This window comes from Vanellus vanellus (assembly GCF_965231255.1).
Source record: "Vanellus vanellus genome assembly, chromosome: 4".
NCBI classification, from domain to species: Eukaryota; Metazoa; Chordata; class Aves; order Charadriiformes; family Charadriidae; genus Vanellus; species Vanellus vanellus.
The window spans coordinates 19,277,432-19,304,674 of record NC_138909.1 but is presented as its reverse complement, the minus strand read 5'-3'; the positions used below and the strand labels follow the sequence as shown (position 1 = coordinate 19,304,674).

The 27,243-nt window shown below is 45.2% G+C and overlaps 2 protein-coding genes across 2 annotated transcripts in view; both read right to left on the bottom strand.

The window, feature by feature from the left end:
- The window catches only part of LOC309671545 (kelch-like protein 8), a gene marked incomplete at its 5' end in the record, with an annotated part of 659,404 nt that overhangs the window by 122,038 nt on the left and 510,123 nt on the right, over positions 1 to 27,243 (bottom strand). The window lies entirely within an intron of this gene.
- The window catches only part of LOC309671209 (AF4/FMR2 family member 1-like), a gene marked incomplete at its 5' end in the record, with an annotated part of 39,304 nt that continues 27,940 nt past the window's right edge, over positions 15,880 to 27,243 (bottom strand). Inside the window, 8 exons of the mRNA XM_082482414.1 lie at positions 15,880 to 16,244; positions 18,948 to 19,177; positions 20,554 to 20,597; positions 20,700 to 20,793; positions 21,414 to 21,485; positions 22,677 to 22,813; positions 23,665 to 23,728; positions 24,698 to 24,789. Coding sequence (XP_082338540.1) covers positions 16,123 to 16,244; positions 18,948 to 19,177; positions 20,554 to 20,597; positions 20,700 to 20,793; positions 21,414 to 21,485; positions 22,677 to 22,813; positions 23,665 to 23,728; positions 24,698 to 24,789 — 855 coding nt within the window. The 3' untranslated portion in view covers positions 15,880 to 16,122. The remainder of the gene's footprint in view (positions 16,245 to 18,947; positions 19,178 to 20,553; positions 20,598 to 20,699; positions 20,794 to 21,413; positions 21,486 to 22,676; positions 22,814 to 23,664; positions 23,729 to 24,697; positions 24,790 to 27,243) is intronic.

The following is a 27,243-nucleotide window of genomic DNA, read 5'->3' as shown; positions in this document are numbered from 1 at the left end:
TGCAACCTGTGAAACAGGAATGCTTTGCTTTCACGTGGGGGGGGGGGGGGGGGGGGGGGGGCAGTATACGTTTACTCGACTGCCTCAAGGATGTAAACACTCCCCCACACCAGCTCATCATGTACTGGCCCAAGAACTTGAAACCATTCACATACAAGAAAAAGTTAAAATTTACAAAGACCCCACCCCTGACGGGGTGGCTCAGCGCGCCTCCATAAAAAAAAAAAAAAAAAAAAAAAAATAGTATGCTCAAATAAAACACTATTGCGATTTTTTGTGACAAAAAGAACTGCTAAAATACTGCCTATCCAAGATGAGGCGAACTTGGATAGGGAGATGCCCCCAACTTTCCCTTGTGATCAAAGTCGCTCCCCCATTCTCAGAGCAAGTTTTAAATGCATAGTTTACTGATGCTTCATCGAAGCGAGAAGAGAAAGTTTAGAAGTACCGGGCTGTGGCCCTTCAAGTAAAAACCAAGAAGCAAATCATTACAGGAGAAGGTAGTGCACAGGTGAGAGAGCTGGTTGCAGTGTGGAGCGTGTTTCAAGGTGAGAGACAGACTCTTTCTCCTGTGCATGAAAAGAAGGCAAAAGTTAATAAAGAAAAGACTAAGAGTGCAGAGACCGCCTTTAAATATTACAATTAAATAAAGTATTGATCAAAGTCTGGAAAGAATCATCCCTGACTCCCTGTTGGGAGGTACCTTTTCTTGTTTTACTCACTACAGATTCTGTTGTTCGGACTGCTGAAAAAGAGTGGACTCACGCAAGCCGAATCAAAGGACCCGTTCGAAGTTCCCATTAAGAGGCAACAGGAAGCCCGGACAACCTAAAGGTTACCTTCCGAAGAAAGACAAATGAATGAAACTGTCTTTTGTAGAAATCCTAACTGTATTTGTTATCCCTTTGTCTAAGTGTAAACTTTGTAAAGAAAAGTGGTGGGTCCACTGCCTCTATGGGTATCCTCTTAGTAGTATTTGCCATGAATGTTATAACTACAGACATTACGCACAAGAGTTGCAACCGGGAAAATCATAAAAGAATCTAAGAAGTGGTAAAATATCTTTGCCAAAAGCATGAACCCTGAGAAGTGTTGTCTCCATGCAAATGAACCTTGTTTAACGGAGGCCAAAATTGTGCAGGTGACTTGCGGACAGACAGTGTCTAAGATAGGGTGTAGAGCTTAGGAGGTAAAAAAATAAAAACTGACAAGCATGTAAGTCAAGGTGAGCTAAATATGAAGGAGGTTCCCCTGAAAAATACGACTGCTGCCGAGAAGATGGTACCCCTCGCTGCTCTAAGCAACAGAGTAGGCAGAGGAAGAGGCAGAGGCGTACTGCTGTGGGGATTGAGATTAATAAACCACCTCCAGAAATGACACATAATGCCCTTTGACTTACAACTCCCAACCCAAGCAACCTTAAAACTTTCCCGAAGTCTACACACTCTCCCAGGAAACAAAAGAAAATAAATAAATAAATAAATAAATAAATAAATAAATAAAATATATATATATAAATTGCCAGAGATATCGAAATACCTATAGCAAAGGCAAGAGCACTCCACCTTTCTCAAATCTGCAAATAAGCCTGTGTACAATAAAAGTGTTAGTAATGACAATAAAGCAACAAAATAGTTGCAATTGTAAAAAGCAAATTAAAAGCAGCTCATTTAATGCTTATAAGAGCCAAGTATGAACCCCTAAAAAAATACCAAAACCAAAAGAAACCTTTATTTTAAGTCAACAAAAGCTTAAGCAGTTTGATGAACAAAATAGTAAAAAAAATAAAGGGGGGAATTGTGATAAACTCAGCATCGTTTGTTCACCAAACCTGAAAACTTACATTTCCACAAGAAGGCAACTGCTTAACAAGAGGTGGCAAGATGGCCAACATTTTACTGTGTAAACAAGATATGCATGATTGTGCAGGCAAGACTAAGCTGCAGGGTCAAGTTATGTAGACAAAGTATAATAAATTGTGAAAAGACTTGAAAGAAAGAAACCTTCACCCCAAGACCACTGGCAATACTAGTGTTTAAGATATTAATTTGTGTAATTTTAAAGGTGTTCGTTTAGTACTGCCAGAGTTTTAGAGATACCTATAGCACTTAGATAAATACTTTGAGAAAATGTTAGATGAAGAATCCTTATAGAATTTACTAACTCTTTAGAAAAAGGGGGGGGACTGAGTCAAAGATATAGTACTAATTAACTAGTAGTAATTCATAACCTAAAAAACAGGCCTGATAAAAAAAATGGACGAAGCAAGAAGTCTTGAGGCATTGCCAAGGACAGCTCCTGATAACAAATAAAAGAAGGCCTTGAAAGGCGGCTGAAACCAACCCTGCAGTCTGGACAGAGACCAAAAAGAAAAACTGAGTCTGCGCAGGGACAAAAGGTTACTTGAAGTGATGAAGAAGAATTTGCAGCCTTCATCCTCAAGACCCTCAGCGACCACCACCACAAAGCATTGCGCAAGCGCAGTTAGGAGGAGTTTATGAAAATGACTTCTTAAAGCTAATTTTAATACGAAGCGGGGATAGGTTATGCATATGTATAGCCGTATTAAGAGATCTTATGATTATGTAAAAAGTACCATATATATTTGAGAAGGCCGCTGCATTGAGTGCGCGCCGTCAGTGGAGTGAGACTCCCGGGCCGCCCAGCGCTGTTTTGCTTGCTGCCGCTTGCTAATAAATACTCCAAATTTTAATTGACTCTGTCTCACGTCAATTTTGCGAGATCAACATATTACATCCATGACTAGCGATGCAGGAGTGCTGCTTATGCCATTAGGTTCTTCTTGTAAATAAATATTCTTGTAAATAAAAAAAGCACTACCTCCTCCTCCTTCTTTCCGTCCTTTGTTCTCTTCCCTTCGCTCAATAAGAATCTACATTCTTCTGGTTGTTTCAACCCGATTTTGCACTAAATTTACCAGACAAATAATGAGCATAAACTAGCAAGGTATATTTTGCACAGACTATATAACTAGGCTGTATAATAGAATTTCAGACACAGAAAAGAAATACTTTCCGCTTGCTCAGAAAGAACAGGAACTTATTTTTCTTTTTTTTTTCCTCTGCCATCTTCTTTAGGTGGGAACTCGTCGGCCCTGTGTCACACTGCAGGGCAGGGGCAGGCGTGGCTGTGTGCTCTTGTCTCAGCAGCCAGATCCGGGACGTGGGCCAAGGATCCAGCAATGTTGTTGACTGCATGTGAGCTCTGCTGCCTCCTCCAAATTCCAGAGGAACGATAGGAAGGGAGGCACTGCGGAGCTTTTAAACACCGTGTTTTGTATGGTAGGTTAAGAAATGCAAACAATACATTTTCTTTGTGAAGATGTTACCTCCTGCAACTGTAAAGCTTTTGGTGGCTTTCTATCAGTAGTGATACGGAAAAGTCTGTGAAAACATGGAATAAAAGTATAACTCACAGGAGAAAACCTGCCAAGAGCTGCAATCATCCCATTTCTGAGAAGCTGTAATTTCAGAATCATTTGAGGCAACTGGTACAGGGACTCATTATTGAACTGTAAACCAGGCATGGGGTGAGGAGAGAGAGCAGCAGTTAGTACTGCTGAGCCTTACCCAACAGCCCTGCTACGCATTTTCTGAAGGACTCGAGTGCCATTTAATGTAACTTATTTTCGGGAATGTAGTCTTAAACATTTCCTAATTGTGTAAGAGCTTTGTAACACAAAGCGTCTCAAGTTTTAGAAGGTAACGACATCCCTGTTGCACACTAAGAGAAGTGGAGCAGAGAAGTTCACTGCCCATGTCCGAAGGGACTGCTGGCAGCAGTGGAAATAGCAGGTACTTGGTCTGAAACCTGTCTTTCAATGTACTTTCTCAAGCTAATATACTCGTTAGAAAGCTGAAAAGATTCTTGACCTGAGCTTACCCACTAGAATACTGGGATTCTCAAGTCTTCAAATAAAATTTGTAGTAACTACCCCCCCAAAGGCAAGTTTCTGTTGAGAGGTCATTCCTGAAGTAACGAGTGTAATTTGTCCTACTTTAAGATGGCAGTGTGTGAAAATGTCAGCTTCAGAGGTGTCCGAGTCACCATTTTTATACAAAATGGAAACATACGGTAAAAGTTGCAGTATTCTGTAAAGACCTTTAAATGCAGTTCTAGGAGATGACATGTCCATTTTCAGTAGCCAGTAGCAACTCAGTGGTAATTCTAGAGGTACAGGCTCTTTTAAGATAGTTAAGCCTCAAAACAGATGACTTAAAGCTTCTATAAGCCAAAGAGAATCAGCAACAAAAAGAATTGGAAATAAACCAGTACTTACACGAAAAATTGAAATATGAACTTGACAGTGTTGTGTACAAAGTTCTGTTGTTACGCATTCAGAAGCCCTGTATTCCAAGTAACGTCCAGCTGGAAAGACTGCACATTGCTGTTCCTGCATCACCGCGAACAGACCGACAACTGACAATCCTTTGTGACCAAAGTTTGTTCCAAGTGACGAGGGAGAGCAGCAAACTTCTCTGCACGCAGTAGCAGGGAAGAGGCAGGGCAGTACGACCATAAGGTACAATCACATTTCGCTGTTGAGTTACTATCATTTAGCTTTTCTGTTTCAAATGGCTTTGCACTTTGGTAGCACCCAGGGACAAAGTGGACGGTACTGTAAATAATGAAACATTGCAATAAAACATTTGTACTTCAAAGCACCTTGTTTCTAGCATGACTGGAGCATGCTATTGTGGGGAAAGGTTAAAACAATGAGTCTTTTTTGGTTTCTGCAGAGTATAATTCCCAACCGGAAGCCTTTGTCAGCAGAGAAAATCCTGCGTTACGGCTGCAAACCATACCACCCTGCTCCTGCCCTTGCCCCCAGGCAAGGATGTTGACACCGTTGTGGCTCTTGACCTGGCTAGGAGGGCTGGAACCAAGAGGTGCAGGTTCCCTCTCTGGAAACAAACACGTTTTTCTATGGATGTCCTGGATAACACTAAAACTTGAGGGGGAGTGGGGGGAAGATTTTCCACAAAGTAGTACTGACTGTGAAACCAAGCTGCCTGGGGGTGCTGTGTACCAGTTGATACTTTTCTCCTCTTGATGGGAAAGTGCTAGCACCCAAGGGTGCAGCCTGTGAATAACTCACACGCATCCGGACCACACTGACAGCCGTCGCCTTCCAGGCACCAAAGGGAGACGTGCGTGTTCAGCAGGGAAATAAGGTTACAGCAAATGCAGTGGGATTCCCTGCGGTGTGGGAGGAGCTCTGCTGTCAACCCCATAGCTGGAAATCAAGTGGCACTAGGGCTGAACACGATTGTAAGACAGACACTTCTCTTGTAGTTCAATTCGTACGCAACCCTCCCCCCAACATTATTTGTGCTCGGGCTTCCGAGGCGTATTGTTAAGGGCTGGCAGGAAAACTGCAGAAAAGGTTTACAAGGAACAACCCTCTTGCCAGTATAGCGGTGTCCACGTTATTAATCTTAGATAGCACCAGAACTACAAATATTTTGTGCAGAACTGTTTTTAGAAACATTATTGCTGGAAATGTGATAATGATGTCAAAATATCAAAAATTTAAAAAAGCGTAGGATTACTGTGGCAACAAAGTAATGACTTACCTGCATATAAAGCCCTCGTAATTTAACACCAGCAAACTCGTTTTTCTTCTTACTGGCAACAGGATAATGATGACAAAGAAGTACCCCACCCCCCCAAGGCTGAGGGGAGAATGTAGCCCACCCTGGCTCCCCGTGGTGAGGCAGCCCTCCAGTGGCAGCAGGCCCTAACTCCCACCGCATCGTCTAATTTACAACTAAACTCGGGATTTGCTATAGCAAAGTATTTAAACATCCAAGCTCAGGAAATCGTGCATCATGTTTAGATGCAACTTCTGATCCCAAATGATCCCGAATCCCAAATTGTTACTGCTTCTGTTAATGTTTTTCCTGCACCTAAAAGCCTTGAACTGACCCATAAAAATCATGAACCCAAAGATGTCCGTTAGTTACTCACGTCCAAGTTTCCAGCCTGCTGATTTGAACACCGTCATGGGTTTCTGGGAGGAGCAAGACCAGACTCGACCACTCCCGACCAGCCCCCTTGGCCCTGTATCTCCAGTCACACTGGTGCGCAGCCAGTGCTTACGGGTCACCCTGCTGCCGCCCCAGCTTCTGGGACATGTCGCCTCCCATCTCAGCTCTCCTGCTGCCTCACAGCAGCCTTCACGCACGCCGCTGCTCCTCACCTCAGGACTTGGGACTGTGGCTTCCCAATTCCTTCCAAACCGTACAGCTGCCAAGGGCCACGCATTGTGTTTGTCTTCAGGACATTTTAGTCTGAGCACTTTTACGTATGGAAGATCAATACAAAGACAAAGATTTCTCTTTAAGTCAGGATTCCGTTTGCTACATTCAAATAGTAATTTCTGATTGCATTTTTTCAGAACACGCCATAACACCATGATGATGCAAGGATCTTGCATGTCTTCGTGTTTATTTCAATTTTGTAAATTATGTCTTCTCAAAATAATCTTAAATTCATACCTTATTGTTTACATTCAAAGAGGGTTGTGAGAATTTGGTTATACTTTCACAGCTTTGATTACTTTTTAATATTGCCGTTCCCCAAAGCCATCTCATTCCTAAGAGAGCCACGCTTGCAGCAAAACTGCTAAAACATTCAGACGTGGACAGAAGACTTTAGAAGGCAACGCATGTGCTACTTGCATATTTTAAACCATAAACAAAATACACGCATGCACTCTTAATCCCATCGGAAAGACTATTTCCGCCTGTTTGAACAGGGGTGGAGAGAAAATTATTTCACCCAAACGTCTGCCTGTAGAGGGGGATGCAGCCCTGCAACCAACCAAGCGTTCGCAGAGGGTTTGCGCGCACCCTGTGTTTACGCAGCACAACCAACAGGCAACCAACCCACTGCCTCGGGCTGCTGCAGGGAAGCAGGAGGTAACAAGGATGCCAGCCAGGCGCTGGAGGGATCCCGTGTCTGTCTCCAGGATCTGCTTTCACCTACAGTGGGATCCGGAGGCAGTTATTCCAGCGTCAGCGTTCTTAACCCTCGCAGCATGCACGCACGTAGGGAGACTGAACACATCAGGCACAATTTACTCATCAGAACCCAGGAACTTTTCTTGCTCCTTGTCTTGGTAAGACACTTTTTTTAGAGCAGTGGGAAGGTAATTAAATAAAAGCACAGTTGCCACCAGCATGACTTGCAGCAGGCTCTGAAACCAGCACTCTGTGCTCAATCCGACTGCATTCAAGTGCCAGCAAGAGAGATGCAGACAATCCAGCAGCAGTAAGACTGTCAAAGCCCCAGGAAATTTTATGAGATTACTTTGCTGCTCTGAGCTTGTGTATGCACTTCCCTAAAGTCGGGATGCCTTCCTGCATCCCAACTGCATGACCTCAGTTCTGTGTCTCACCACCACTTGCAACAACATTTTGACTCTGGAGTGATTCCACCTCTTATAGGAGTTAGAAATGAGCTGCATGAGAAAATTCCTGTCAACAGGCAAAACCATCTACAAACCGCAAGCACTGAGGAACGGGGGCAGGCCCCGTCGACTCGGGGAAACTCCTAAGTAAAGAAAGGTTTGTTAAAGATGAAATTGAGTGCTCAAAATGCAACACTGATGGCGCAGCTTCCCAACAACTCCAGCCCAACGTAACCGCCCTGAACCACAATGAGAAACAGAAGCGGTTGTGTTTCCCTCGTTTGCTGCCTGTCTGCTCCGTCTGCTGAGACTGCTGCAGGATGCGCCGTGTGATCTTGTGTGATGGGACCACGGCTGCGACACCAAATGACACGGAGACCCATTTTACAAATAAGTTGTCATCGGGTGATAAAAATTCAGCCAATTAACCTGGTCAAGCTTAAGTAGAACAAATGCTTGGAAAGTCCGTAACTCCATATTAGTCCCACAGTTAAATGGGGCTTTCTATCTTCATTTAGGCTGAAACTGCTTTTAAAACTATTTTGAACACCGCTGCAGTGCACATTTCTGCAAACCCAAGTACTCTATTCCAGACGCTCCACTTAAATTTTTTTGCTGGCTGCTTTTACCACATCTGTATTTATTTTCTGAACCTTTGCATGTTCTCTTGACTGGAACTGGCAGCAAATAAAGCACTCTTAGCCAGGAGATGAACCTTATATTTGTAATTCTTTCCTGGCTCTGTCAGCATGGTTGGTGTTGCTGCCACTTCACGGCATTTTAACGCAATTCCTTGGATTCCAGTTTCATTTTCAACATGTTCCAGCACACACACACACACACACAAAAAGTCAACAGGCAGCTTTGTAATTTCTGCCATCTGACTTGTCTGGTCTGCAGGGATTATCGTGTTCCATCACTTCAAGCAAAAAGCCCATGCAGATACACACCTGCCATAAGTTTTGCACTGAAATGGTGACTCAATCTTTCAATGAGTGCACACAACCTACATCAGGTGGTGCGGCAGCCAGCGTCCTGACAGAGATAATAAGACACATGTACACTGGGCTGTGATGAAGAGAATGCACGTGTGCGTGGCTACGGCTGCCTGCCTGACTTCTGAAGCGCCCCTGCTACCTGGCAGCGTCCCACAGGATAATTTCTCTGATGCTTATTAAATTAACGGTCTTGAAAATTAATAGTCTAAGCTTGCAAGTACACAGCTACAGCCATTCCTGGGAGTGGCGGCGAGGCTTGGCTCTGGTTCAATAGCCAACGAGAAACATTTTTGTGTCCTTATTTGCTTGATGGGTAAGACTTAACTTGGGCCAAGAATCGTAAGCAAATTATCTTCCCCTACACACATTTTCAGTACACCTAACTCAGCACGGGCTGCTGGAAGAAAGTAATTGCAAAGCCGTGAACTGTCCTGACACAGTCCAAGTCACATCTCCAAATGAACAGCCGCCAGATGAAACAAACAGCACATTACAGCTGCCAATATCAGTGCATTTAGATGTCACATTGTCATTGCACATTAAGCCACATGGCAACTTTCTCCTCCTGCTTCTCACTTTTCTTTTGTCCAAGCAGGTGCCAGCTCCCCAGCCAAAATCTTGGTGAATGCAGGACAGAAAGGACAGGAATGGAAAAGCAGAGCCAAAGAGCCCTTCTTTCTTCCTGTCCTCAGTGGACATCCTAGCTGCTCTCGCTACTCCCATTTGGTTCCCAAGGTCTTCCTTTTACCTCCGAGAGACTGCCATGCCTCTCTCTCTCTCTCACCGCTTCTTTCCCAGCAACTCACACCTTGGTCTGCTTCCCCCCAGGCTGGTTTCCTTGCTTTTTAATCACTCCACACCTGATGTGGGTTGCTGGAGCACCCCTACACCAGCTAACCATAATCCATCTTATCTAATTACCGCCAAAGATCTACGAGTTCACGCTTCCCCAAGGGCCAGCCCCTCTGGCTCCACACACTCTCTTTTCCTCCTTGCAACGCCTGCACACACACGCACTTTGGCTTTCAGACAAAGCCCATTTCACCTTGGCACCAACACTGCTCCAAGGCATGCCAACAACGCTGCTCCAAGGCGTGCCGACACTCCCTCCACCACAGCCTCTCAGAGGGGAAAAAGGAAAGCTGATGTGAGCATACACTTGCCCTGCTCTGTAAAGCCAGTGGCCACAGAAACACACAGCCCAGCCCTGCTGAAGTTGTTAGCTGGGGCACTGCTATCTCCAACCCCTTGGGGTTATGCTGAGATTCATCCCCCTGCACTCATGTGCTGCTGATTCACACCTACTGATGACTGGGCTTTAGCAGAAGGTTAGTTACTGCCCTTAATTAAAGTCTTCCTCACCGAAAGAAGGTCAAAGCTGTCAGACAAAAGGCACCAGTAAAACAAAAGACTAATTCTGTTTTCTTTTTCGGGTTATAAACCAAAAGACAGAGGGCAGCATCGGACTACTACGCATGTACCATTAGAGGAGAGAAAAAAAGGAAAATACATACGTACCAGGTATCTAGAGCTTCTGAAGACACTTGTGCCAGTAAAACATACCCCACACTCAGGCAAAATAAATGGGATTTGGAAACACGCTTGAATATTTTGCCAGAGTAGTGCTTACAAAAATGAATCCCATCATCACGGTCTCATCAGGATGAACACCCAAATTTCAAACTTCAAGGTTAAAAAACCTGAAATGCAACATTTTGATATCTTCCCTCAAAAAAGCGGCAATGAGGTGAAGGCAGTGACAAGTTTGTGCTGTCGAATATTTTAAGAAATGCAACTGCATACCAAGGAAGATGGTGGCATGATCACAAATTGCATGGCCACACCAGCCCTCGCCTCCGAGCAAAGCTGCACCCAGGGGCTGTGCTTGTGCAACTGTGCGTGAGCAGAGCACAGAGGAGGGCGAGACATCTCAGCAAAACAAGAAACACCCCCTCCCCCAGGCAGCTCGCTTTTAATTTCGTCTTTACAATTTTGACCAACATCTCTTTCATCTGAAGAACTTGAAGACAAACAAGTCAAAATTCATATTTTAATTTTATATATACATACACACACACACGCAGCAATTCATCCTTAATACAGAAGACAAACAAAAGATTGGTGGCACAGTATCTTTGGAGATTTTTTTTTTTTTTAAGCTGTATCACACATCTGATTTTTATCTTTTTCATCCTGTGCTCAGGAAACCTGACAGTTACTTTTTAAGGACATTCTCACTGAGAATTGCAGTTTTATTTACACTCTAAGATGATGCCTAAAGCGGGGTGAAAAAAGAAAAATCCCAACCCTGTATGGTAACAGTTGAAATAGAAATCCCACAGAAATGACCCAGAAATGCAAGGCTGGCAGCTGAACAGACGGGCAGTGGCTTGACCAGCATGCCACAATTCACGTACTGCCCAGAGACCTGATGACACGAGTCCTGCCAGCGCCCACCGCACTACCGTACACATTCACATCGCAAAGAAAACACCACCCACAAAACCTTCAGCTCCTGCTCTGCTTTGCAGATTGCATCTTGCTCAACTCTCTCTCCCAACGCCCTCCGGAAAAATAAGACAAAGCAAAAGCCTAACTAGCTCTTCTCTGAACAGCGAGGAAAGCTCATGAGCAAGTTCAGAGCCTGCTGCACCTCACGTGTAACAAGCAAAAAATTGCACAGATTGGAGCAACTTTCAGAAATACCTTTCAGCTGCCACAGACCACATACGGGCTGATACACGGCTTCAACTATTGAAAGAGAACAGAAAAAAGCTATCGGTTGGGATGCAGTTTGGCTGGCTCAACAGAAGCGGACAACATTGCCGTATTGCTATGATAGGAAATGCTGGACCCAAAGAAAACCTTAAGTTCAGCAATACTGAGTAGGAGAGGAGAAAAACCCAGTGGGAATTCCAGGAACCCTGTACCTTGACAAAACACATCGCAAACCAGCAGTGATCGCACGCTGCCATTGTAACATGCACGAGTCCTTGTTTCAGGAACGCAAAGTTTACAGAAACACATTCAGAAATGCTGATGATGGCCCAGGAACACTGTTGGTTTTGGGTAGTGACGGGGGTCAGTAAAAGTGCAATTAATATAAAGAAAGCACAGGCTGCCAATGGGCTATTTTAGTGTTTGGAGAGCAGCATAGGGCTGAGAAACTGCCAAAAATAACGTTTGCCTTTGAAAAGGGTAAGCCAAGCCAAAGAGAGAAAGCAAGCTAATCTATAACGTATAACAAACCTCAACTTAAACACAGGTGCAAAATTAGGTTTGGTCAATAAAGGCTCAATAAATAACCAAACAACAACAACAAAATATTCTTGGAAAACCACCCCAAAATATTTTTGACCCTTTTAGCCAAGGGGGGGCGCTGCCCCAGGGCAGAAAGATGAGCAGGATGGTCAAAACCTGCTGCAGCCCCATGGCCGCCTGCTCCCCCTTCTCACTCCCTGGCTTTTGGATGACCTCCCTGCTGGCACATCGCACGCCCTTCCTCTGCATCCCTCCTTCCACTCCCCATCTCCATTCCCACCTCCAAAACTAACCCTCCTTGCTTTTGCCTCAAGCAAGGAGTGTGTGAAACATACTTTTTGGGGCACAAGGGGGTAGGAAATGGTGGGACAGAGGACGAGAGCGACACAGGAAAAACAGCTCCACCCTGGCCGGCAGACAGGACAGCTCGTGTCCAATTACCCCTCACGACCCACCGAAACCAGAACAAAATTCAGAGATGCTTAATCCACATACATACGTCCACAACCACAAGCTATCTTCCCGTCCTCTTTTCTTACCCTCCACGCACCTTTTAATCAGCCTGGGGCTGACCTGGTTTCATGCCACTTGAAACACTAGGTATTTTTTCCTTTTATTCATACTTCAATTCCAATTTTGCCATTGGGATTTTAAGCGTGCAGTGAAAAAGTGCATCGACCAAAAAAAGTCTACATTGCTATATACATCTGTAACAGCAACATATCTAGTGGGTATTAAAACAGGTTTCAGCATACCCTACAATTTACTACATTAGAAAACCACATCCATTATTAGCAACCATCTTAGGTGCAATGCCTATTGCAGAAAGGACCTGAATGATATGCATGAATTTTAGCACAATCGTGCACAGAGAGATGCAAAAACCATTCTTCCAAGAACAGTTACATTGCCCGACATAAAACAAAAAGTGGGAAAAGCCCCAAACAAGAGTAAGGCCATTGCAAAGAGACCACCCTGCTTAACCAATGAGAAGCAGAGCTACCATGGGGCATGAAATCCTGTGGGATTCCCTGAGGTGAATCCTCCTTGCAGCACTTCAGAAACGTATCCATGAACTCAACTTGAGCAGACCTTCCTCCCAGCACTGTGCCCTGCAACACCTTTGTGGCACACGCAAAGCAGCACGCTTCAACTGCCATTTGTGTGCCCTGTCTCCTTCTTTTCTTATTTAACTTGTTCAACTGCATGAAACCAACCCGTGGGATTTTCCGGTCAGCGAGTGCTCAGAGCCAGGCTCTGGCAGCTCTCAGAAGCTGACCCCAGCACAATCTTCCCTGAATCCCTTTCGGGAGGACAGGAGGCAGATGTCTTGAGGCGTGATCCTCCTGCCACTCTGAGCATCTAGATTTGCACCCATTCTTGTTCCTAAAGGAAAGGACAAGGGGCGATAAACAGGGGAGCAATTGAAACAGACATTTCTTGTATAGAAATTCATCCTTAAACCTCGTTCAGAAGGGAAACACTAAGACCATTCCGAGAGAAAAGGCAAATTACAATTTCTCTACAAAAAGCTGAGAACACGAGGACTCTTGCAACAACTCATAACACAGGCTACTTCATTTATTGTTTATTTCCCCAGATGAATGAATCAACCATTTCAGAAACTCCATCACACACAGGGCAGGAAAAAAGTTATTAACAAGAGGGACATACATCCCCCAAATAAGCTTAAGGTGTACAGATTTATAATGGGAACCAAGAGGGAGGGGAGAGGACAAAACCAAAAACAAGGACATTGCAGTCAGACTTTTGACTTCCTGTTAGAGAAGAAATCTTCATCTCCATGTAAGTGGGGCTTTCAGCTATTAAATAAATGGCATCTTAAAAATAGAACATTTGACAATTTCAACACGTGTATTATTTCTTCTAAGTAAATATTGCATGGAAATGATGCTGCTTTGCCACCATAGCTGCCTCCTCTCCTTCTGTGACTCAACCATCACCGCTGTTTTTTCTTGGATTCATGGTTTTCTATCCTAATGGCAAATGCTATTTCCTCCACTGCTATGTTTTGGTTTGGGGTTTGTTTGTGGTTTGTTTTGGTTTGTGTTTTTTTTTTTTTTTTTTTTAAAGGCCTGAACAGGCCCAAGTGAAAACAATGAGCATCTTTCCTAACCCTTTGCAGGCCTCTGACCTGGCTCAAGGTTGAAATATGATGGCTTTTTAAAAATTACCTATTATTTAAACAGTCTTCTCCATGACCTGAAACAAAACATAGCTTCCTGCTATGTAGCTTGGTATTGATGCTTCCACAGATCGCTTTTGAAATGAGAGCCTCCAAATAGCCCCCACATGCCTTTGACACGAACTGCCCGTGATCTCCTTTCCTCCGAAGCCCATGGGAATTTGCCCTGGGACTGGGAGCAGCCCTTGCACAACCGCCTCCACATGGTAGCAGAGCGCATGCTGCCTTTTCCCAACCGTAAAGAAGCAAATGCCAATAGTTCATCTGCCTTCACCGGGTGTCTTCTTACCAACTTTGCTTGCCCGACACCCTTGCATTTGCTTTCCTAGGATCAGGACAACAGATTATCACTATCTGGGCAGCAAATTGACCAAAGGGCAGGTGAGGACAGGACCTGGTGCACCCGCGGGCTGCACCGAGTTGGAGGTAGGACAGGAGCAGTTGCACACCCTGCCTCGCGGCTTGCAGCAGGTCCCCCTGGGGCAGGCAAGCTGTGAGCAAGTGGCTCTCTGTTGGGAACCCGGCCTGGCAGCAGGGAGAGAGGTGGGTGTATGCAAGTGAAAGTACTGGGGGGGGAACACACTCATGTCCCTGCTTCACCTTACGCTTACCCCTAACACTCTGCTACGGTTCTGGCAGACTCCGACAGCGGTCTTCAGGTTCAATAAAGCTTTTTTCTTTCCCTCCTCCCCCTCAGCTGGTGATCCTAAGAATAGCTTTGATTGAAGATAAAGTCCGAAGAAGGTATCGACCCTCTAGTCTGGAATTGAGCTCCAAAGTGCACATCAAGACTTCAGGCCAGCTGGCCATCCCTGCGCTTCCTGAGAACAAAACAGTTAATGCTGAGCCCCTCTCTGTCCCTGGCTTACTCAGAGCAGTCTCTCCCCCAGGGAGAAGGAGCACAAGTGAAGTTTGATAGGTAAAACGGGGAGGGGGAGGACATGGACCTTTCTTCCACTGGTTAGGACAGCTTATCCCTGAAATGCACTATGGCTTTTAATAAAGTGAACATAAAAGGACAGTCCCTTGAAGGTGCGGGAAGACTAAGGCAGGATCCCAGTGGTCTAAGTTGCAGATTTCTAAGTTGCTGGGCCCATGCTGTAGTTTGGTTGAGAAAGAGCAAGTGAGTCATCTCCCACATGAAGGATGCCCTACTTTGGTACCAAATCCTGCTCTTAGATATTCACCGAGACCAGCAATGGTTGCAGGCAAATATCCAAACGCAACATTTGTCTTATGTTCCACATTCAGCCACGTAAACAGAAGCGATTCCTCCACATGTAACCTCTCAGGCTCAGAACGATGTCCAAGCAACCACGGTGACCCAGTACAGCTGTCCACCCCCACCCATTGAAGCGACAATAAGCAACCGGACAAGGAGTCCTCAGTGTGAGCAATGTCCCTCCACCACAGAAGAGGGGTAGAGCTGTTTCCAACCATACCTGGTCATTTTGGCACCCCAGCTGTGTTTGGCTTACAAGCCTTAAACCAAGCAAGACCCTAAGTAACATAGTTCGAGTGCTAAGGGCATGTGTGTGCACGAGTGTGTGGCAAGGAGGAGGACCAGAGCAGCAATGACTTAAAAAGTGAACTTGCAGCGCTGAAGGCAGTGGCTTCCCCCAATTCTCAGGACAGCAGCTGGTTGACAAATGCAAGAGGGTTAGGTTGGAAAGCTGGCAAGGCAGACCAATTTGCTGTTTTTACTGTAACATAATGCTGTTCGGTGCTGATGAGGTTGCTACTTGCCATCTGAGGAACAAAGACACCAAAGATTGCATCCGTGCTTGCAAAAACACTTCTCTGACATGTCTTCTGGGCACACAACTGTTGTGGACTGTGGGATGTTGCGTAATAACGTCTGGAGGCAGATTTCCTTCTTGTCGGCACTTCTTCATGTGTGATTATTGTCCTGCTGGTTATCCGTAATAGAAATGTTTATAGACCATCAATACATTGAGCCATTCAGACAATTTATTGCACTTTGTCGTTTTAAAGGAAGGTGCCATCAACATCGAGGCTTTCCTCCATCTCTTCTTTTTCAAGGCAGCAAAGCGCTACCCTACAAACACCATTCAAAGTTTTTCCAGTGTAACCAGATCCATTCCACCTTAACTTATTTTCCCTTGCAGGTGCTTTGTATCCAACGATTCAACAAGTCAGACTGTTTCTGAGGCTTCAAAAGTGCAAAAAAGTTCAAGGTACTTAACCACCTGGAGCACCAGTTAAGGCGTATTTGTTTCCAGTCTCAGCCACTGTAAACCCTGTCTAGTGTAGCGTACCAGTTCAGTCATGCTACTGTTCAGTGCCAGAGCGCACGTCGCTGTGCCGAGTTCAGCAAAAAACTCTGGAAAAAGGGTAGGGAGAGAGAAAACATGTGGTTGGTTTCACGTAACAGGCATGTCTGACAGGCAAGGGGGCAGCAAGGAGCGACAACAGCAGCACACTGTCAGCCGGCAAGTCCCATTAAACGCATTAATGCAAAGAGCTCAGCAACATTAGAAGGCTGGGAAGCATACCAAGCACACGAGGCAGGGCACATGAGAGGAAAACGTACTCACACACACCTGCATACACTGAACTGCCTCCCCAACCGCTGGGTTTAAAGGGACGTCGAGACTCCATGGTAGGTGGGCAAAAGTTTGGGTGTTCACACATGTGCTGTGTGCTTCCCCCAGATTTTAAACAGGCCAAATTCGAGTGTCTTTCTGAGCAATGCCCAGAAGCACACACAGCTGTCGTTGGACTGGTCCCTCTCCTTCATCCATCCTCAAACGTCGAAGGCATCATGATTTCTCAATTGAGCAGGTTTAAAAATTTGGATAGCTTGGCAGGCTATACAGCCCTGATTTGAGTTGCTTACAGCTGGGCACATCAGGCAGATTTAACAGAGTCCTATCCTGCCACCAAATTCAGGCACCGTGCTCCTCCTCCGGCACAGGCAGAAAATGGATCTTGCAGCATATCTGAACCTGCCGGGAGGTGCTGGCAGGCTAAATGCCCTGCTCTGCGCTGGCAATCATCTCGGCAGGTGACAGTGAGTTACAGGAAATTATCACACCTTTCCAAGACATTGCTGCGTGACCTGCCTTCCAGCAACACGGGCTCACCCCAGTCCCTCCAGCCTCAATCGTCTTGCCAGATACCTTTTGAGAACCTGGCCATTCTCAGCTCTACTTTTTTACACACAAAGATTGAACCTGGAGGCTGAAAATTTCTGCTTGGCTGCGCAAGGAACTCTTCAGAAGCAGAGAAGACAACGCTTTCCTTCTAATACTTTCCAATTCAGAAGCAGAAAACGCATTTCCCCTGATTTTCCTTCTTTTGTTTACAAAATGGGTATCCATTCCCTTCATGGGGAACAGAAGAGCTGCAAGCAGAGACGAGGAGTCCAAACTCCCTGCCTGAGCAAACAGAAGTTAATCTGATCTGTGACCACAGCACCACGTGAAAGGAGAGTGACTTTACATGCACACATGCAACCTCTGCTCGTCATTGCTGTGGAACATCAGAGGCCAGAAGGCAACGTGTTACAGCCTCATGATCTGAATTACGCACTGCTCTGAAGTGAGGAGCTGGGTCCTGCACTGGAAGCACCTAGTTTTGGACCCGCCAGAAAGCACCTCAGCACAAGTGCCTTGGACATCAGTTATAACTAACTGCTTTCCACTAACTTCTCCATTTAAGGGAACTTGATAGCTGAAGGCCACTGCTCTTTCTTCTTCTTCTTAAGCCCTATGAATTGCATAAAAGAATCAAGGATGTGGCCTTTTCAATAGGTTTAGGTACTCACTCTCTGTACCTCTTAGAACCTGTACATTACACCAAATATCAACAAATATCAGAACTGGAACTCCTCCACCGTCCTGAACAGTGACAGCAAATGCAAAGCCTACAGGAGTATTTACTGTTCTCCTGCACAGATCCACTCCCTTGAGAGTATTTACTGCAACACAGAGCAGGTTTTGAATTTACTCTTGATTGATGAAAGATTGTGCTCAGGCTGTCCCCCCTACAGGTCTTCCTCCATGACTCATTCCTCTGGCTTACCAGCAGTATCCACTGAGCCTTCTGTGTGACAGTCTTTTATCAGCCTTTTGAGGACATAATCCAAAATACTACACATGAATTGCTGCTGCGAGCACAGATTTGCTCACAAGACAGCCAACAACTGGAGCTACTTTATTCAAAGGTGACTTGCAAAGCCTTTTGAATTTCAGCAACTGCCTCATTAGCATGAGTACTTTTACAGCCTTCCAACAATTCAGCCAGGCGCATCATGGTTACTTTCTTTTGCAAGTTTGCCAACAGACCGTGGCAATACGTCCCTTTGCCCACAGTAGCTCACAAAACTTTGTGTTTGATGAAAAATGACACTGCAAATGCCACGTGGGATGGCAGGTTATAGAACTGCACCCACTCTAGGGCTTTTGCTTACTCACCACTGCTTGTACCACAGGACAATACAACTTTTTTATTAACAAAACTGTAAAATAAAAAAAGTAGCAGCATTTTTAGGAAATGCTACCGGCAAATACTGGTCACGTGCCCAGCAAGGACTCCAATTCAAGTGCTGCTCAGATCCTCTGTTAGAGAAGCCAGTTTCACCATTTTCAAGACAAAAATACCTGGAAGTTTGACAAACAAACTAAAACACAATGCTACAGGCCAAAAAGCTGTTTTTATAGAAAGTGAACCGACTCAGAAAAGCTCTGCGCCCCAAAGGGAAAAACAAACAGCAAAAAACCCCTTACGCTTCTTGTGTTACCATGAAGCAAGTTGGCTGGTTTCCTGCATTTGATACCCTCATCCCTTAGCTCTTAGACGTTTGAGGATGCCAAGACAATCTTTTAATTGGAACACTCCTCAATATATCACCATCAAGTATCTCTGCCAATAACCTGCCAATATGCCATAGCTGTCTATTTCAACATATTTAATGCTTTGATCTTTAGGTATGGTGTTTGCTCCGTTGAGTGTTAGGATTTAAGCGAGAACATACACATAACCACAACACACACGACAGAAAAGCCAGAAGGCAAAAACTTACCCTTATTCTTCCTGGCCAGTGCATCAGCCTGTTCCCAAATATGATACGCATAGAGGATACAGGAAGTGATGTTGACATAGGAAGAGGTGATGCTTGGGATATTATAGGGGACAGTGATTGAAGAGCCAATGCTGTTGCCACTGCAGTTGCTAGCATTCGATCCCGGCTGAGAACTCACAGAACCGGCAGGAGAGGACATTGGAGAAAGAGCAGAAGGCATGCCTGTGCTTCTGCAGGAGAAAGAAACACCATCGTGGACATTTAACTTCAGAGTTAAAAGCCTTGCCACAAGACTATCTTATGCCAGGAGCTATCCGCTATCATCCAGGCCCGCAGTATGGAGCGGAGGATTGAAAACTGAGATGTGTTCAGCAACATAACAAGTAATTGTCCTTCAAGTGCAAGGCCAAGTTTTTTGAAGTGATTTGCAACTCTAAGGACTCCTCTTGACAAAAGAAAATGCAGAACCAGACATCAGAAAGGGCCATCCATACCTTCCAAAATCTACACCTATTTGTGGAAGCCTTCACCAGATTATCTGAGTGTTTTCTTTCTAACGACTTCCATTTCAGGCATGCTGAAGCTCACCACTTCTAGAGGCTGGAGCTTTCTGACAGCTAGTCAAAGCAGCCAGGTCAGCCTACCCACACTTATTTATAGATGTAGGGAAGCTACATGCAGTCAGCTGCCCGCCTTCCAGACACAGGCTGGCTTCGTCACATCACTTCACCCCCACCACTTCTACCAACTTAACTTTTAGTACCTGGTATGAAAGGGCTTCCACCACTGCTCTTGGGAGACCATTTACTTCCCAATAAACTATATTGTGCAAGGCAGCAGAAAAATAACTGGAATTTCAGCATTGATATTAAAGACCAAACAACCCTCTCTCAGCTGCAGAGTTTAAAAGGGACAGACGTGGAACCAGGTAGCTATCTGCCAAATGCAATTACCACAGCACACAGAAAAACTCTTTCTTACTCATTGTCGTAAAAACACAGGCCCAGTCTGCAGGGCATCAGGTGAAACACTTATGTGACAGCTTGCCCTTTGGTTTTGCTGCCACAGACACAGCAACGCTACTGTAGATACATAGAAAGGACAAAACGCTCAATAACTCAGAAAATTAGTTTCTTTTTCTTAATTGGTGACTAAGCTAAAGAGACAAATATTGAAGTATCACCTCAAAGTTATGCTACCCCAGGACGAAGGCATAATCATACTGGACAGTGGCCAGGGAGATGGGGATGCTATCCCATTAAGTCTCAAGGGATCTCTAACAGAAAAAAGATGACAACAGGGGCTTTGAAACAGCATAGTGACGATACCTTCCTTGCTCTGATCTGCTTATCTGGTGGAGAACTGCTCTTCTTGTTATGCTGTAACTCTGGACCTCATAACACAAAAGCAACCCCTTTCCAACGAGAAAAGACAGGAAAGAGAGAGAAGAAAAGTACTCATGCCCCCTAACAGTGTGATTTCAGGTGGCAAGAAAGAGCGAGAGGTGAGGCGCTCTCAAATGCAGTTAGCAACTCAAATATTCCAGCTACTGTTTTCACTCACACCCTTACAGACACATTACAACATATGTATTTTTAAATCTTACCTTGCAACACATGGAGAAGGTGCTTGTGTTACTCTGGAAGAACTCTGCAGCAAGGAACAGAACTCTTGTTAGATTTGGGCTATTCGGCCAACATCAGTAACTGTCGCAGCCATCCAGCTGGCAGATTGGTAATATCTGTGCCCTACCTTAAAGTGGTCATTCAGGATCCTGGAATACTTGATTGCAGTGTCTTTTTTGTAACGAAACATTGCCATGTGCAGAATGGACTGGCAGCGCATGCTGTGAACAGAAACACACCCAAGCGTCAGTGTTCATGCTCGCTGCTGCCTGCTCAGCAGTCATCAGCCTTGTGGGACAGAGGCAGGCACACATCAGCCGTACTGCAAAGTCAAGAAAGCTCAGAATTTCTCCTCCTCCTGCTCATCTTAAAAAAGGACCCTGTGAAAAAATCACAAGGCGAAAAAAAAACACAAAACAAAACAAGGGCGGGCCATGTCTGCTGTTATATTCAAACAGGTGCCCGACCTCTTATAGGTGCAACAGGCCCGTTAAACCCCTGTCCAGAAGTGCCTCAGCTATGTTCAGTGATAGCTTCAGTTACATGGCTCAAACATGGGCAGCCAAATTGCATTCTTTCACCTTAGGTGAAAGCCTTTGTGTGCTCTCAGGTTACCAGCAGATCAAATTTTAGAGCCTGTGCCTTCCACATGTGGTCCCTTGTGATAACGTGGCGCACTTTAGAGATGTTCCAGTTCATTCTGGTTTTTATTCTGTGGGTTTTTTCCCTTGTGGAACTCTGATTCCCATTTAACTCATTCCTTTGCCCCTGAAAGTAATGGGTCTTTCACTCTATCGAGTCTAAACACAGAATAGGAAGGCAGAGAAAAACAGTTACAAACCAAAACACGGCAAAGATTTTTTCATGTGAAGATGCTGAGGAGTCCGTAAAGGATTTCAATGTCATGATGAATCTAAGGAAACAAAAAAAACAGAATCTTGTCAGCCATCAGTGCTCTGAAGTCCTGCTGTTTATGAAAAAACAGCGCATGCCGTTATCTCTAACATCAGTCCAAAAGTCATGAAACCTAAACCTGCCTTGACTTCTTAAGTCCTGGCACTGAGTGCTTTGTATGATCTTGAGCAGAGTACTGTCTCAGAATGCGTTGTTTTCCACACAGCACGAACAGATGTGACCCCTTATGCGACCCACTCTCCTCTTACAGTGATTACACGCTAACTTACAGGCCTGGGACCCAGAAGAGGTGCCCCTACTACTGAAGGTGAAATATTAATTCAATTGTTTCTGGACAAGACAGACATCTTAGTCAAAATGTTTCTTTTGGCTAACAACAAACAAGCAAGTCTCCTTTATGAAAATAAAGCAACAACAGCATCTTGGAAATACAGTCCATCAAGACCACAAAGCAAACAATGTAATTTAAAAAGTTTGAAGTCTACCACAAAAAAAAAAAAAACCAAAACCTGACAGCTGTTTCAGCTCTAAGGCAAGAAGTCAAATCAGCTCTCAAAAACACTCATATAACCTGTAATTTCGGTATGAATAACCGATACCTGCCTCTTTTCTACCCAATACATGGTTGCTTGGGTTGTGCTGCTTGTATACGTCATATTATCTACGTGCATCTACAATGGCTGCGAAACTAAATGGGGAAGGTTGCTAAAAGAAACCTCAATAAAGTGTACTAGTAGAAAGACACATGGGAGAAACCAGCAAAGTCTGCCTTCAATCAAGCTACAAGACCTTTGGGACACAAACTGTTCTTCCACATGCTATATCTTTGCTTTGCTTTTTTTTAATTTAAATACTACTGAGCTCACATGCAAAAGCAACTTCAGACCTGTATAAAGTAAAAACTCCTTCATGGCCTTGATTGTCATAACCAGCATCCTCTGGTGTACCTCAGCTGCAAGGCTCAAATGCTGAGGAGGACACGGTGCCTACTTCTTCTGATAAGCAATGCTGAAACACTTCAAAGGATTTGCCTCTGATGCCTCCGGATGGTCTTTCTCGTGCTTGTACAGCAACCTGAACTCTGCTCCATGGTGGGAATCCAAACTGGCCACAGTTGCAAACAAGCAATGCAACTAACCCTTCCCCTCCAAACACGCTGCCTAACCATCGCACTTTGAAAACCGCTTACTTGATGAGATCTATGGTGCCGCTGAATAGGCTGTGAGCTGATTTTGGTGCTGATGCATCTGATTCCAAGGCAATCCCATATTCAATGAAGGAGAGGGCAGCATCTAGGTACTGAAAGGCCCTTCCAGTCTTGTCGGTCTATTGGGAAGAAAATTCTCATTTTTAGACTAAGACAAAAACTACTTCTCTCAAGTGTACCTGATTTCCTTTTTTCTCCCTAGTTAGGCAGGATTTCAAGAAAGAAAAAGATGCAAGTCGGGCCTCCAGGAGATAATTAAAGGGTTCTCAGCAGTAGCCCTAATGTGGGCCCAGTCATCAGCTTTGTGTGCTCTGGCTATTTGTATCTCTTCCTCTTGCTCAATCTTTTCCTCCAGTAATTCACCATCTTCACTTTTCTTGGATATTATTTTCTGGTCTTGGAGGCCTGCCTCATGAAAGGCAGATGAGGCTTTTCCTCTGCAGTATTCCCTCACTTCGTTTTCACAAGTAAATGACAATTAGCAAATGTACATTATCTGACTGAGCCATAATTAGCAAAAAAAAAAAAAAAAAAAGCGCTCATTCATACACACTGTTAAACTGCACACAGTGGAGAAAGTCAGTCCCATTCCACAAAGGGCACTTCCAAGTCTTGTTCGCCAGCAACACAATTACTGTCAGGATCCTGATGTTTCAGAGTAAACTGTCTTAAAACTAACTGTTCCTTGTATTTTCCGAGGACTTCGGGATAGCTCTGCAAAGCAAACAGGCCTGCTAACCTCAGGCAATGTCAATTCCAAATCCCGTTCTCCAGGCATATTCCCTAGATGTCTTTACAACAGAGGGAAATGTCTGAACATTTGGCAAATAAAGACAGCCTCCCCACATATAACTTGAACGTACTCCGAGTATGGAAGTAATGTTAGCGAGCGAATCTTATTCACATGCACACAGGTATTTGGTCCGAATGCAAGAGAAGGTTAACATTTTAGCACAGGGCCAGGACTTACCATTGCATCAGCTTTGTGCTTCAGCCTCTTGGCCTCTTCTATGTAGTATTCTGTCGGATGCTGTCTGAATTGGGGACAGAGAGTGGAAAAACAGAAAGCAGAGAAAAAGGGGGGGATAATTATCAATTTTACCTTCAGATCTATAGGATGCTATGAGTCCAAACATCGTGTTTTGGTAAGCCTGTTACAGTCTTATCAAACACACCTTACAATTATGATAATCACTAAATGAATGTTGTCTGCCTGTTCAGAAATACGCAGCAGCTGAACGCACAGATAAAGTTAATTGATTTCTTAAAAAATGTATGTTAGAATGACATTGAAAACTTACATTTTGAAATAAAAATCCACCAGAAGTTAGGTTACTATGAGGCCAAGTTTACTTCTTTGCTCCCATGGAAAGACAGTAGTTGTGTGATCTCCTGCCGTTCCTCAAGTACAATACCACAAACACATTCTGATTGAAACATACAGTAAACTCTGCAGTACCACACTGTCATCTTGGACCAAGAGAGCTTGCATTCGAGCTATTTGCTTACAAGACATACGGTCACCAAGGCTTCTACAGGTCTTGGGTCTCAATCATGACACACATTTCTGTGCACTGGGATAATCTATTCACCGTGCAAATGGCACACAGCCACCTGTACACCAACGAGTGAGTCATGCCCTCTCAAGATAAAGTCAGCTGCCTGCCCAGCACCTTGTCACAGAGGAATTTGCCGCTTGCCAAGAAACACATAAATCAAAACCCATCACTTGTTGGCAGGCATGAGACACCTCTCAGAGTTAAAAATTTCCAGAGTAGCTTCCCTCAAGCCAAGAACTGTTGTAATGAGACCTTTGCTTTGTGGGGGGTGGAGTAAGTCCCAGACATGAGAAGACAGTACAGGGCAGGTCTCAGACATCTCTTCCTCTCTCTTTCCTCCCAAAAGAAGGGCTCATTAGGAAGCAGAAGCCAGGGCGGCTGCAGGGCCAGGCTTGCCTGGTGTCTTCAGAAAGTACAGACAAGGGGTGTAAAACAACAACTTACTCTTCAAAGTTGAGTTGAGGTCTCCTTGACTTGGAGGTACCATTCGTCAAAGAAGGCACTGGGAAAGGATTTGTGACATCCCCTACAGATCCCTGAAAAACAGAGCAGAGATAAAGCTGGTTAGAGAGATACTTCTAAATCAATTCCAAAGCCTGGCTTTCCTAAATTTCAAGAGAAAAGATTTAGTTGTCCCAGGCACAGTTTACTCTCCAGGTTCTCACCATCTTCTTACCTTCTTCCCCAGCACCCCATCCAATAACAGAAATAGAAACTTGGCTTCTTACCTGACTGCTGGTAAGGCTTAATACCACTCAAACTTTTCCCAAGCATTGAGAAATTAAGTCACAGGTTTGCTTGCACAATGGCTAAGACAGCATAGAATCATAGAATCATAGAATCAGTGAGGTTGGAAGGGACCTTTAAGATCATCAAGTCCAACCATTAACCTACCCTGATAAAAACACCACCACTCCTAAACCATGTCCCTAAGCACCTCATCTACCCTTTTCTTAAACACCTCCAGGGATGGTGAATCCACCACCTCTTTGGGCAGCTTATTCCAATGTTTAATAACCCTTTCAGTGAAAAAATGCTTCCTAATATCCAATCTAAACCTGCCCTGACATAACTTGAACCCATTTCCTCTTGTCCTATCACTTGTCGCCAGGGAGAAGAGGTCAGCTCCCATCTCTCTAAAACCTCCTTTCAGGTAGTTGTAGAGGGTGATAAGGTCTCCCCTCAGCCTCCTCTTCTCCAGGCTAAACAACCCCAGATCCCTCAGTCGTTCCTCATAAGGTTTGTCCTCCAGACCCTTCACCAGCTTTGTAGCCCTTCTCTGGACACGCTCCAACACCTCAATGTCCTTCTTGTAGTGAGGGGCCCAAAACTGAACACAGTACTCGAGGTGAGGCCTCACCAGTGCCGAGTACAGGGGGATGATTACTTCCCTAGTCCGGCTCACCACACTATTCCTGATGCAGGCCAGGATGGTGTTGGCCTTCTTGGCTGCCTGGGCACACTGCTGGCTCATGCTCAGCCGGCTGTCCACCAACACCCCCAGGTCCTTTTCTGCCAGGCAGCTTTCGAGCCACTCCGCCCCCAGTCTGTAGCGCTGCATGGGGTTGTTGTGACCCAAGTGCAGGACCCGACACTTGGCCTTGTTGAACCTCATACCATTGGCCTCAGCCCATCTGTCCAGCCTGTCCAGATCCCTCTGCAGAGCCAATCTACCCTCAAGCAGATCAACACGCCCCCCCAGTTTAGTGTCGTCTGCGAACTTACTCAGGGTGCATTCGATCCCCTCATCCAGATCGTTGATAAAGATATTAAAGAGAACGGGCCCCAGCACCGATCCCTGGGGGACACCACTCGTCACTGGACACCAACCGGATTTAACTCCATTTACCACCACTCTCTGGACACGGCCATCCAGCCAGTTTTTTACCCAGCGAAGAGTATACCTGTCCAGGCCATGAGCAGCCAGTTTCTCCAGGAGAATGCTATGGGAAACGGTGTCAAAAGCCTTGCAAAAATCCAGGTAGATAACATCCACAGCTTTTCCCTCGTCCACCAAGTGGGTCACCTTGTCATAGAAGGAGACCAGGTTTGACAGGCATGACCTGCCTTTCACAAAGCCATGCTGACTGGGCCTGATCACCCTGTTCTCTTGCATGTGCCGTGTGATGGCACTGAGGATGATCTGCTCCATGACCTTCCCAGGCACCGATGTCAGACTGACTGGCCTGTAGTTCCCTGGATCCTCCTTCCGGCCCTTCTTATGGATGGGCGTCACATTTGCCAACCTCCAGTCAGCTGGGACCTCCCCGGTTATCCAGGACTGTTCATAAATGATGCACAGTGGGCCGGTGAGCACTTCCGCCAGCTCCCTCAGCACCCTTGGATGGATCCCATCCGGCCCCATAGATTTGTGCACCTCCAGGTGCTGAAGCAGGTCCCTCACCATTTCCCTTTGGACTACAGGGGCTTCACTCTGCTCCCCATCCCTGTATTCTAGCTCAGGGGTTGGGGAATTCAAGGAACAACTGGTCCTACTGCTGAAGACTGAGGCAAAGACGGCATTAAGTACCTCAGCCTTTTCCTCATCCTTGGTTACTACGTTACCAGCCCCATCTACTAGAGGACAGATATTATCCTTGGTCCTCTTTTTATCGCTAATATATTTATAGAAACTTTTTTTGTTGTCCTTGACAACAGAAGCCAGGTTTAGCTCTAGCTGAGCTTTGGCCCTTCTGATTTTTTCCCTACATCGCTTTACTACCTCTTTGTAATCCTCCTGGGTGGCCTGCCCTTCCTTCCAAAGGCCGTATATCCTCTTTTTTTCCCTAAGCTGCAACACTAGCTCCCTGCTTAGCCAGGCCGGTCTTTTTCCCCGACGGCTTGTCTTACGGCACACGGGGACAGCCTGCTCCTGCGCCTTTAGGACTTCCGTCTTGAAAGACATCCAGGCTTCCTGGGCTCCTTTGCCCTGGAGGACTGCCTCCCAGGGGACTTTGTCAACCAGGCTCCTGAAGAGCCCAAAGTCTGCT